This window comes from Sinocyclocheilus anshuiensis, unplaced genomic scaffold, assembly GCF_001515605.1.
Source record: "Sinocyclocheilus anshuiensis isolate Anshui unplaced genomic scaffold, SAMN03320099.WGS_v1.1 scaffold882, whole genome shotgun sequence".
NCBI lineage: Eukaryota > Metazoa > Chordata > Actinopteri > Cypriniformes > Cyprinidae > Sinocyclocheilus > Sinocyclocheilus anshuiensis.
The window spans coordinates 713315-725468 of NW_015540910.1; the positions used below are offsets into that span (position 1 = coordinate 713315).

A 12154-nucleotide genomic window follows, 5' to 3' on the forward strand; every position below is an offset into this window, starting at 1 on the left:
TCTGTCTGTCTGTCTGTCTGTCTATCTATCTATCTATCTATCTATCGTCTGTCTGTCTATCTATCGCCTGTCTATCCGTCTGTCTGTCTGTCTATCGTCTGTCTATCCGTCTGTCTGTCTGTCTGTCTATCGTCTGTCTATCTGTCTGTCTGTCTGTCTGTCTATCTATCGTCTGTCTGTCTGTCTATCTATCTATCTATCTATCGTCTGTCTGTCTGTCTGTCTATCTATCCCTTTATTGAGATTGAATAAGAAAGAAAGAAACAAACAAACATAAAATGAAGGATTTGGAACTCATTCATAGTTACTGAAATACAACTGTGTGAACCTTTGTGGGAAACTGACTTAATACTTCTACTAAAAACACCCTCACACCAAGTCGCTTTCAAAATGAGTAAAAAAATATATAAATAAAATAAAAAAAGAGACGTTACTTTATGTCTAAATGTTTTAGGCCTATACACAATGCATTGAAGTATGTGCATAAAGTACAGTCAAGTACCATGGTGCATTCAAGTCAGTTTCTTTTTCAATGAAACAAAAGTGAAACTAACCTTGCATATGTTTTGTGTAACAGATGCAAATGTGATGAGATTTCTTCATCTCCACCAGCACGCTGGAAGGATGTTGATTCCAAAAAGCCTTATCAGGTAACAGGAAGTGCTTATAATAGTGTTACATTTATATTCTGACATTCTCTCTGAAAAAAATGTTTTCTTATCTCAATCAGTTAATCTCTCTGAGAAAAGATAGCAGTGAATATCAGGCAGTGGAGAGATTTGTCAGGGATGTTGGCTTACTGCATGATCCCAACATTTCCATCAAAAGAATACAGAACACGGACCTTTGGGAACTGTTTTGTAGGTAATGAGAATATCTTGCTCCATCTAGGATCATTTTGGTGAATCTCATGAAAACATGTTTTACGTTCAAATAAAATGAACCCATGTATGTATGTGTGTGTATATATGTATGCATTATTATTATTATTCTTTTGTATAAAGAAAGTGACGCCAGTTTATAATGCCAAATTCTCTCGCGCGTTCTCATTCCCATTATTCTCAATGTTTTTCATTTCATATCTATATAAATTCCAATTAATAATTAATGAGAATGTCTTGCTCCATCTAAGACGATTTGGAAGAATGTTATGAAAACATTTCACCTTAAAATAAAATGAATAATAATAATCATTTGTATACCAAAAATGACACCTGTTTATAAGACCATATTTTTCAAACAAAAAAAATTAATTCCCATTATTCTAAATGGGGATTTTCATTATCTATATAAATTTCCATTAATAATTTCATTAAAAATATTTCTATACAATCTATCCATATTCCAATTAATCAGTTATTGAAAAATATTTGTGATCCAGATGCATGTTTACACATTATAATAGTCATTTTACTTGCATGTGAAATGATAAAAATTACATAAAAAATGTATTGCCTGAATTCTTGTCTTGAATCCTTAGGAAAAAAATCCAGTTGATGAGGATAAAAGGACAATCAGATATTGAAGAGCAAATGCTGTTTCATGGCACAGATGCAAAAAACGTGCACTCTATTTGCACATTTAATTTTAACTGCAGACTATCAGACAAGAAAAGAAGGGGACACATATATGGCAAAGGTGGGCTGTGATTATAATATTTTCTTAGGTGTTTTCACATATAAAATACTTGTAGTAACAACTTTTTTTTTTTTTTTTTTTTGCAGGAACATACTTTGCAAAACATGCATCCTTTGCTGACAAATACAGTAACACCAGGCAGGGAACCAAAGTCATGCTGCTTGCCCGCGTTATTGTCGGGAAGTACAAAACAGGCCATGAAGATTACTGTACACCTAATGATGACCAGGATGAAAACAGACATGATAGTTGTGTAGATGATACGCTCTATCCAAAAGTTTTTGTTATCTTTGATTCCAATCAGATTTATCCAGAGTACATGCTTGAATATCGCAGCAACTAATTTATATTAAAAATGAATGCTGGGAGACCTAGAATGTGTGTAAAATGCCAGAATGTTTATATAATACAGGTTAATGCAGAACTAAGGTGTCTTTGGGAAAATATTTTTGCAAAAGTTTCGGATTTAATAGAAGTTTTAATGGAAGTTTTAATGGATTTAAAGGGAAGTCATTTAATGTTATACTGAATGAATTTAACATTTATTTTCACCCATATACAGTAAAGACCATCGGAAGCTCACTTGAAGTAATGATTTCCCCTCCACTCTTGGCCAAAAATCATTCCAAAAAAGAATTAAGATCAGAGTTGAGATCACAGAATTGATTACCAAAGGATCATTATGGGAGTTGGAGCTCAACAGACACGTATCCCAAACAACTGAAAGGTGCCATGTTGAAACTAAACACAATACTTTACTGTAGCTACAGTATACATGGACTTCATTTTTAGCCTCATGATGTGAAAACGGGGCACTTCTAAATAAAGAATCAATCAATATAGGCTATTTCTTGTGTCCGTGTTTTTCTTACTTGGTTTCTCAATGTGCGTTATCCATTGGTTACTTCTAATAGCTCATAGTTCCTTAAAGGAATAGTTCACCCAAAAATGAAAGTTCAGCGTAATCATTTATGCACCTTCACTATCATTCCAAACCCATATTGGAACACAAAATTAGAAATTTTGAACAAAGTACTAGTCACTATTTTCCATGCAAAGAACTGGAACTGGAGCTTTCAAGCTTCGAAAAGGACATAAAAGTAGTCCTTTACAGTTCCTGTTTTCTGAAGCCAGCTTTGTGCGATGAACGAATTGCAACTCGGCATCAGTAAAAGTGGTCCATACGACCAAAATGAGGAGCCAACCAAAATCTAAGTCATTATTTAGTGAAAATCTTGACATCCACCCCAGTTGCCCTATTAATGAGAGATGCAGCTGTGTCCGAACAAACCATTCATTTGAATCGCATCTTTTCAGTAAATTAGTTAATCACAAAACCAGAATAATTTGTTAATGAATCAGAGTCATCAGATTCTCAAGACCAACACACTGATTCTATGATCTGGTCACAATGTTTTTACAGGAAGACTTTTAGTGAATAATAACACATTTTCGTCTGCTCCTTGCAGACAGCTATGATTTTACAGTAGAAAACTTGACTAAGAAATGAAATGTAAATGACTTGAAATTCAGTTCATGGACCAGGTGAATTATGTATTCCATTTGTGGGTGAACTACTCTTTTAAAATACAATGTGCAATTTCTGCACCTCTAGCTGTGAAAACAAATTTGAAGTCTTTACTTGCGTGCTCAGCATGACAATATTGCCTCGACCAAAGGCAACAGATTGAGGTAGGACTTTCTGTTGCGGAACAAGACCGGTGTGAGATTGGTGAAGTGTTTGAAAGCAATTATTATTTTTGAACAACAGTTTCGTAGAAAATAAATTGCACGGTGCAGCTTTAAAATAAATGAATCATCTCTTTGTCATTGACTAACCAGAACGATTCAGTCAAAGTAGTCTTCAATGTCAATATTAGGATTAAGAAGCTCCTCGCCATATCGGGATAAGTCCATTTGGTTGAGAATGAGGTTCTCGAAAGTTTCCTCCAGGTCCGTCTCTCCGATAAGGACGGCTCCCACCATTCGGCCCCCAGTCAGAACCACCTTTACATACTCCTGGCCTTTTGTACAGCGCACAAGAAGCTCATGGTCCTGACCCAAACCCTGAGCATTAAACTTCCCTAGCAAAACCACCTAAAAAAATAAATAAAAAAAGAAGACAAAACAGAAATTAAATGGTTGCAAAATGTATTACCAAATGTGAAAACTACTTTTGTGACATCCACTGAGAATGCTCTTAAAATTATTCTTCAATTCATTGTTTTGAACTTTAATTAAGGTAGCAATTAGGCTTATTATTTTACAATAAAAATGAAACAAAACAAACAAAAACACAAATGAGCCATAAACATGTTATCATACAACATATGGAGTACTTACAAAAACAATAGACAACATGGATATTTTACTTTAATGTATATACATTAACTTTATTTTAATTTGATCTTATAATTTATTATTATTATTTTTTGTTCATTTTATAAATGCACTTTTGTTTCATATAACATATATGAAACATAACGGCACACACATTTATTTATTTATTATTTTTTACACACACACATATACATATATATATATATATATACATACATATATATATATATATATATATTATTATTATTATTATTAAGTGAATTGTGTGAATGTATTATTGTGTGAATTAGTGTGTTAATGTGGCCAGAGACAATTGAATGCCCTTTTTTAAACCTCACATCTTTGTCACCACTTTCACTCCTGATGAGTGTGCATCCCTCATATTCATTTTCATAATGTTTCTATTGTGTAAATTACTTTTGAACTGCAATTCAGCAAATTCAGTCATTCCAGTTGTGACTCGTGAATAAAAAGGGAGCCCATTTTTAAATTCTGAATTCTCGGCATTAAGTCTGAGAATAAAACAATTACTGAAATGTCTTCGAGGTACCAACAAGAAGAGCATACATATTTTTTAAAGAAATAGACACAAACAAAGGGACTCACCTTGTAGCTGAAGAATTTGGTGATGTGTGAGAACAGCTCAAAGCAGAAGTCCAGCTCTATCGGCTCCTCCAGAACATCTGCAGCCATACAACGTGCTGCGTACCAGCCCATCTGACGCGCCTGAGTCCACAATCGCATCTTACACATAACAGGAGAGACGTTATAGAACGTCAATCCTCAGTACATAATTTATACATTAATACAGTAACAGAGGTGCAGCTGTACCTGTTGCCAGAGAGCGCTGGGCTCCCAGCCTGTAGTACACACATCTCCAGCCGCATACACATCCTGTTCAGACGTCCGCATGTGATCGCCCACTCTCAGACCATGATCTCCTGCCAATTCAAACTGAAATGAAAAAAGCCTTGAATTCTGGTGTTATCGGGCCACTTGCTGTTCATTTCATTGATAAAAGTAGCTCAATTTACCTGAAAAAGACCCGAAAAAAAAAAAGACATGTATAATATGTTTAAAACTTTATTAGTTATGCACGGACAATACTGATAAGTCAATAAATAAAATGATATACTATAATATATATATATTATTATTTTTAAATAACTGAAAAAAATATATATATAAATAAATTCAGAAAAAAGCACCACTGGACATATAATACTGACATATATCCTTGTAATTTTACTAGGGTTGCAATAAGGTGGAAAATTTCCAGTAAATTTCGGAAATATTCCTGAAATTTTGGAAACTTGCCAGGATTTTTGGGAATATTCCAGGGATTTTTGGAAAGTTTCTGGAAATTTTCCACCCCTTTGCAACCCTAAATATTACACATCCATATTTATCAATACAATAATAACCAAAATTATATTTATGATAAATAAATAAATACATAAATAAAATGAAAATATAAAAGTGAAGTAAATGGGTCAATTCAAATGCATATAAATTTTTACATTGTTGCCAGTGAGAAAAGGATCAGTGTTTGGCACAACGCCTGTTGCGCTAACAACGAAATCACAGCCATAAATCTTCCCATTGGTTAACTGAACATAAGCTGGCCACAGCCCTAAAAAAAGAAAAACTAATTTAGTTATTTTATTTCAGCTGTAAAACACTGCAGATTAATTATTATTTAGATGATGATGATGATGATGATTATTATTAAACCTAATTCAGATTTCTTTGTGTTGAGTTGGGACTGTAAGAACTCCTGCTGGGTGTAGATCGTGTCAACCTCACACTCATATTCTACATGCACTCCACTGGAATTCTGTGAAATGAAGGAAAACAATCAAAATAAGTGAAAAGTGACAATCACAGACCATGTTATGGTGACTAATGTGAAAATATTGTGGACACAAACCTGCACTGTTCCTCTTAGTTCAATCCCCTCATGCCAATCTGGGCCCAAGGCACTGCCAAGCTCCCCTGAAGCCCCACTGTGGCCTGCTATGAAACATACGCATGACACACTTGACAGAATTTATGTTTTTTTTTATCAGCTCGTAATTAAACAAAATATTGTGGTTTGGAAGACTTTACTATTACTCAACAATGTAGAAAATAGAACAATGTAAATGGTATTATTATTACAAAAAAGTAATAAGAAGTGCAAGTGTCCAAACAAGGACTGGTAGTGTACATACTACATATTATGACAATTTAAGTAAAACTGTATTTATAATGTATTAGTGAGAAAACAGGTTTACCCTTTTTACTTCATTACAGTTGCACTCATATACTTACTTTCCATCAAAACTGCCAGAAGAGGGCAGCAGTGCTCACGGTGTGTGAGCGTGGAAACCAGTGTGTAAGCTGAATTCATACCTCCAGTCTTGTCAGTAGTGTAGCGTGCTCTCTTGCAGGGCAACGATCTTTCTTTTTTGTCAGCCTCCAGTGAGGGGATGAGAAACTGAGCAGCTCCTGCATCGAAGAAAGTGTTTCCTATGGCTTTATCCTTTACAGCCCAGATCACTTCACAACCTTCTACTTCATACCTACAGGAGCACACAGCAGGCATTATCAAATATCACAATACATCTCTCTCTCTCTCTTATTTTTTTTACCTTGTTCTGTTCGCATTTGGACCTAGACTTCCAAACAAAGATTTGGATGCACCTACACATGCTTTCATTATTACATAAATAAAATCATCAATCTGTAGTAAAATCATCAAAATATGAAAATACAAAATAAAATTTTCCACCCCTTTGCAACCCTAAATATTACACATCCATATTTATCAATACAATAATAACCAAAATTATATTTATGATAAATAAATAAATACATAAATAAAATGAAAATATAAAAGTGAAGTAAATGGGTCAATTCAAATGCATATAAATTTTTACATTGTTGCCAGTGAGAAAAGGATCAGTGTTTGGCACAACGCCTGTTGCGCTAACAACGAAATCACAGCCATAAATCTTCCCATTGGTTAACTGAACATAAGCTGGCCACAGCCCTAAAAAAAGAAAAACTAATTTAGTTATTTTATTTCAGCTGTAAAACACTGCAGATTAATTATTATTTAGATGATGATGATGATGATGATTATTATTAAACCTAATTCAGATTTCTTTGTGTTGAGTTGGGACTGTAAGAACTCCTGCTGGGTGTAGATCGTGTCAACCTCACACTCATATTCTACATGCACTCCACTGGAATTCTGTGAAATGAAGGAAAACAATCAAAATAAGTGAAAAGTGACAATCACAGACCATGTTATGGTGACTAATGTGAAAATATTGTGGACACAAACCTGCACTGTTCCTCTTAGTTCAATCCCCTCATGCCAATCTGGGCCCAAGGCACTGCCAAGCTCCCCTGAAGCCCCACTGTGGCCTGCTATGAAACATACGCATGACACACTTGACAGAATTTATGTTTTTTTTTATCAGCTCGTAATTAAACAAAATATTGTGGTTTGGAAGACTTTACTATTACTCAACAATGTAGAAAATAGAACAATGTAAATGGTATTATTATTACAAAAAAGTAATAAGAAGTGCAAGTGTCCAAACAAGGACTGGTAGTGTACATACTACATATTATGACAATTTAAGTAAAACTGTATTTATAATGTATTAGTGAGAAAACAGGTTTACCCTTTTTACTTCATTACAGTTGCACTCATATACTTACTTTCCATCAAAACTGCCAGAAGAGGGCAGCAGTGCTCACGGTGTGTGAGCGTGGAAACCAGTGTGTAAGCTGAATTCATACCTCCAGTCTTGTCAGTAGTGTAGCGTGCTCTCTTGCAGGGCAACGATCTTTCTTTTTTGTCAGCCTCCAGTGAGGGGATGAGAAACTGAGCAGCTCCTGCATCGAAGAAAGTGTTTCCTATGGCTTTATCCTTTACAGCCCAGATCACTTCACAACCTTCTACTTCATACCTACAGGAGCACACAGCAGGCATTATCAAATATCACAATACATCTCTCTCTCTCTCTTATTTTTTTTACCTTGTTCTGTTCGCATTTGGACCTAGACTTCCAAACAAAGATTTGGATGCACCTACACATGCTTTCATTATTACATAAATAAAATCATCAATCTGTAGTAAAATCATCAAAATATGAAAATACAAAATAACACAGATGGATTTTGAAATAGCACAAATGGGAGTAATTGGAATTATGTAGTGGAAATGTTAAACCGATAACAATTATATTATATTATATTATATTACATTATATTATATTGTTTTTTTCTTCTTTACTTTGGTTTGCCAACATAATTTCAATTATTTTTCACATTACTGATAATAGTAAAATAATCAAAATACCAAATAACACAAATTAAATAAATGGGAATGGAAGAATTATGAAGCTATAGAATATATACTTTCATTTAATTACATTTTTGATTTGGTAAAAAATAAACAAACAATCAATTTATACACAATTATATTTCTATACAAATCTAATTCCATGCATTTAAGTGACTAATAGTGTGTGTTGTTGTTGTTGTGGGGTGTGTGTTACTGTTGTTGTTTTGTGTGTGTGTGTGTGTGTGTGAGTGTGTGTTTACTCTGCAGATCCCGTATTATCAATACTAACGATTCAGGTACTTACACCAATTCTAATGCGATTCCTCCATTGCCAATGACAACTATCCTTTTAGCCTTTGATAATCGCTTTTGAAACTCCTGTGAAAATAGCATCAATCATCACATTCATGTCTGTTATGTTCAAAACACATACTATTCATTACTAATGAGTGTACCTGAGCGCTGTCTGTGTCTCGTATGCCCAGCACATGAGGGTTATCTTGGGTGAGAAGCTTGGGTCTGGCTCCGCTGCAGATACACAGCTTTTTATAATGAAACGTCTGACCATTCTCTGCTTGTAAAAGCTGCAGAAATTCAGAGAGTGTTTCAAATTAAATGTAGAATATTTTAGGAAAAATAAACCAAGTGTTTGTCTTAACATACATGTTCTTTAGCTCGCAGGAGTTTGACTGCAGATTGTAGGACTTTCAGATTGGGATACTTTTCTTCTAAAACACTGGAGGGCTGTTCCTCGATATCGAATTCTTCCAACGTCTTCGACACCTAGATGAAGAAAGGTTGTTGACAAAAAAACATTTTTTAATACACATTTTTCTTTTCTTTTTTTTTATTCAATATCCAGATTTTTGATTTATGTATAGTATTGCATATTGTATTATATTTATTACATTTTACCTCATGTTTTACCTAACTAATTTGGAATCTGTGTGTACAATTTGTATTTTTTTTTTTATATATATATATATAAATAAAATATTTTTAAGGACGTACACTAAATGTCTTAAAATAGTTTAATTTTCCACAATAAATAATCAAAGTGCTCCTAATTAAACAAAGACACAGAATTTCAACGTTAAATACCAAACCTGTTTGAAATTTGTAACCGTCTTTACTAAGGGTGAGGCTGTCAGAAGATATTAACCATTAATCTCAAAGCGACTGGAATGGCTCTAATCATTCTATTGTAAATATTAACAGTGCACTGCAGTTGGAATTTCTCACAAAAATCTCTATGTAGTAGCAGATTTCCATTCTCATCCCAAAAATGGGCAATAGCCCAAATCCCTTTGGATTTCCATTCCTCAAAAAAAAAAAAAAAACAGACTTTCTGCCAAACATGTATCTATTATTCCAAACTGGGGTGTTATGAGTCGTAAAGTTATGCTTGAACAATAATTTTCAATAAAGCAACAATTGCTGATGGAAGTCAGAGAGTTTCACTGGTAATGAGGTACACTCAAAATCACAATGAATTATCCAAAGTTATCCAAAATCTGAATGCTTGCCTTCTTAACTAACACTTATGGGCCCTATAAAGATATTAAAAGGTCAAAATCTGTCGTCTGCAACCTACAGCCTACACTAATTATATTATATGTAGGTATATGACTAACAAAGCACATGTAAGTCTTTGAATATAATTTTAACTAGTGTGTTATTTGATATTATTACATTTAAAGTTAATATATTGTTAATATAACATATTATTATATATCATTGATAATGTTGTCAATAGAAATTGCACCATTACATTTTTTGTAAAATGTAATTGAAATGATATTAAAAGTATATCATAAATGCTTTTCAGTACATTCGGCTTTACACTTTAACCACATTTCAAAGACAGTAGAATTAATTCTAATATTGCATATAAAGATTTTACTGAGGAAATGACCCTAATTAAGTTCAGCTAATTGCATTTAATTTACTTTTAATTTATTAATTTGACCTATTATAATTTAAATACATTTTCATTTAATTGTAAATAACATGCAATTAAAGGGGGCATAACACACGCAGTTTCACCCAATCTCATGTTAATATTAATTAATTATTTGATGCCGTTTCACTTACCGTCTTTAGTTCTGAATCATGACCGGGATCTTTTATAGCTGGGACCGCTCCATCTTTCAGTATCAAACGATGTGCAAATCATTGGGTTCTTTAGGAAGCTGAACAAAGTTATCTTTCCCTTACAACCAAAAACACACTTCTTTGGATTGGAGACATTCTTCCCGAGCAAGTTCCGTGCAGTGCTGCCGCCGGAATCGGATGAAGCCCGTTGATGGGTGCGATCTCGCTCTTGCTCTGGTCGATGCGTGCGCAGGCGCGTTCTTCCGGGAGAAATGCCCATATAAGGAGTTCCACCCTCATTTACGTCACGAAGAGCCACGATCGAAAAAAACTCAGAAACTTGAAGAAATACTCCGTCATACGTCCAAATTGTTTTTTGAAACTTTGTCCATGCTGAGAATCCAACTCTTTAACAGTGTAAACAACTCTGAATGCATGAAACAGCATTGTACCGCACCCCCCCGGCCCCCAAGTGTCCAAAAACATTATTATCTTTTAAAGAATATTACTTCATTTGAATTCAAAATTTAAATGTGAAATATCAAACCTGTTTGAAAAAAAAAAAAAAAAAGGAAGAGGCTGCCAGAAGATAAATTTATTCTGATGGGAAATGCAATGTGATCTTTAAAAAAAAAGTTAAAATTGATTATTATTACATTATTTATATTTAATAGTATATTATTATATCTATTTTTCATATTAGTTTTAAAAGTATGCTAAACTGTACTTCTTTTTCACAATTTGGAGAAAGTTATTTAAAACATCAGTAAACACTAGATTAATAAAAATCACTTATAATTTATTATACATTATTATACATTTGGTTACATTTTAATATTAGAAGCCTGCAATAAATTATGCAGCTTGAATGAATAACATATGAAAAAAGAGTTGTTCCAAATATCAGCACTGTGATGCACACGCCGAGTGCTGCAGGTAATTACAGCTGTATGAAATGGTATAAATGTAATGTCCTCTGATTTTATGTCTGAAGAGTGTTGCTTTTATGAGTCACAGACTGAAAATAAACCAAGAGTGTCAAATGTGTCAAAACAAGTGAAAAAAATATCAGGATAACATACACAGACGTGAAAGTGTTATCTGAATTACTGCATCAGTGGCGAAAATGTTGATATGTTGATAATGTTGATATGCCCTGTAGACATGTTAAAACATTGCCCCAAATGTGACACGTCAACCCCCTTATTTGATCCACAACAGAAAGGGCAGAAAGGACATGAGGATAGCTTAAGTTCATTAGACAGGAGAGTTCATATGGTAATATTCTCTTCTCGGAATATGCCTGGGTGATTTTAACCTAATGAACTGCATGTGTGGCATGCTGTTTTTAATTCTTTAGGCTAATCTTCCAATGTGTCATCTTCCATGTGCACTTACTGCATGTGTCATTTTCCCCAACTTTAAATTCAAACATCACTCACAGCTAGAAACACTTTTCAGGAAAAGGGAAAAGGGGGGAAAACTGCTGAAAAGGTGGTTTATACTGGTTTGCAGGGCCGTTTCTAGGCATAGGCGAGCTAGGCGGTCGCCTAGGGCGCCACCAGCTGAAGGGGCGCCAATGAGCGCACGTACTGGCACTTTTAGCAGGGTTGTGATAAAGAGTGGCACGGTCACCCTGAAATATGACTGCCCCCACTGGATCCCCCAACATTATTGGGCTAGAGTACTGTCAATCTGACGATGCCTGTATGCCACTAGATCAGAGTGCTGTCAATTGCT

General features: G+C 34.3%; 2 protein-coding genes across 3 annotated transcripts in view; one reads left to right on the plus strand and one right to left on the minus strand.

Moving 5' to 3' along the window:
- Positions 1-2481, plus strand: part of parp11 (poly(ADP-ribose) polymerase family member 11) — a 5179-nt gene extending 2698 nt beyond the window's left edge. For both annotated transcript variants that reach the window (XM_016487175.1, XM_016487176.1), the window contains exons 4-7: positions 578-650; positions 731-864; positions 1481-1638; positions 1725-2481. In XM_016487175.1, the coding sequence (XP_016342661.1) occupies positions 578-650; positions 731-864; positions 1481-1638; positions 1725-1981 (622 nt within the window). In that variant the 3' untranslated portion in view covers positions 1982-2481. The remainder of the gene's footprint in view (positions 1-577; positions 651-730; positions 865-1480; positions 1639-1724) is intronic.
- Positions 2482-3371: 890 nt separating this feature from the next.
- Positions 3372-9592, minus strand: LOC107689253 (pyridine nucleotide-disulfide oxidoreductase domain-containing protein 1). The gene is made up of 12 exons (XM_016487193.1): positions 9563-9592; positions 9427-9477; positions 8984-9103; positions 8776-8904; positions 8625-8698; positions 7774-7943; positions 7310-7395; positions 7114-7216; positions 6900-7012; positions 4810-4932; positions 4585-4722; positions 3372-3735 (listed from the first exon to the last, which is right to left on the minus strand). The coding sequence occupies exons 1-12, from the start codon at positions 9590-9592 to the stop codon at positions 3487-3489; spliced, it is 1386 nt and encodes a 461-aa protein (XP_016342679.1). The 3' UTR covers positions 3372-3486.
- Between the last annotated feature and the right edge of the window lie 2562 nt (positions 9593-12154).

Coding starts and splice junctions, on each gene's coding strand:
- LOC107689253 (XM_016487193.1), bottom strand. CDS start 9,592: ATGGAAATCTGCTACTACATAGAGATTTTT. Junction 7,217..7,309: donor AACTAAGAGGAACAGTGCAG/GTTTGTGTCCAC, acceptor TTCATTTCACAG/AATTCCAGTGGAGTGCATGT. Junction 3,736..4,584: donor CCAAATTCTTCAGCTACAAG/GTGAGTCCCTTT, acceptor TTATTTTTTTAG/GTGGTTTTGCTAGGGAAGTT.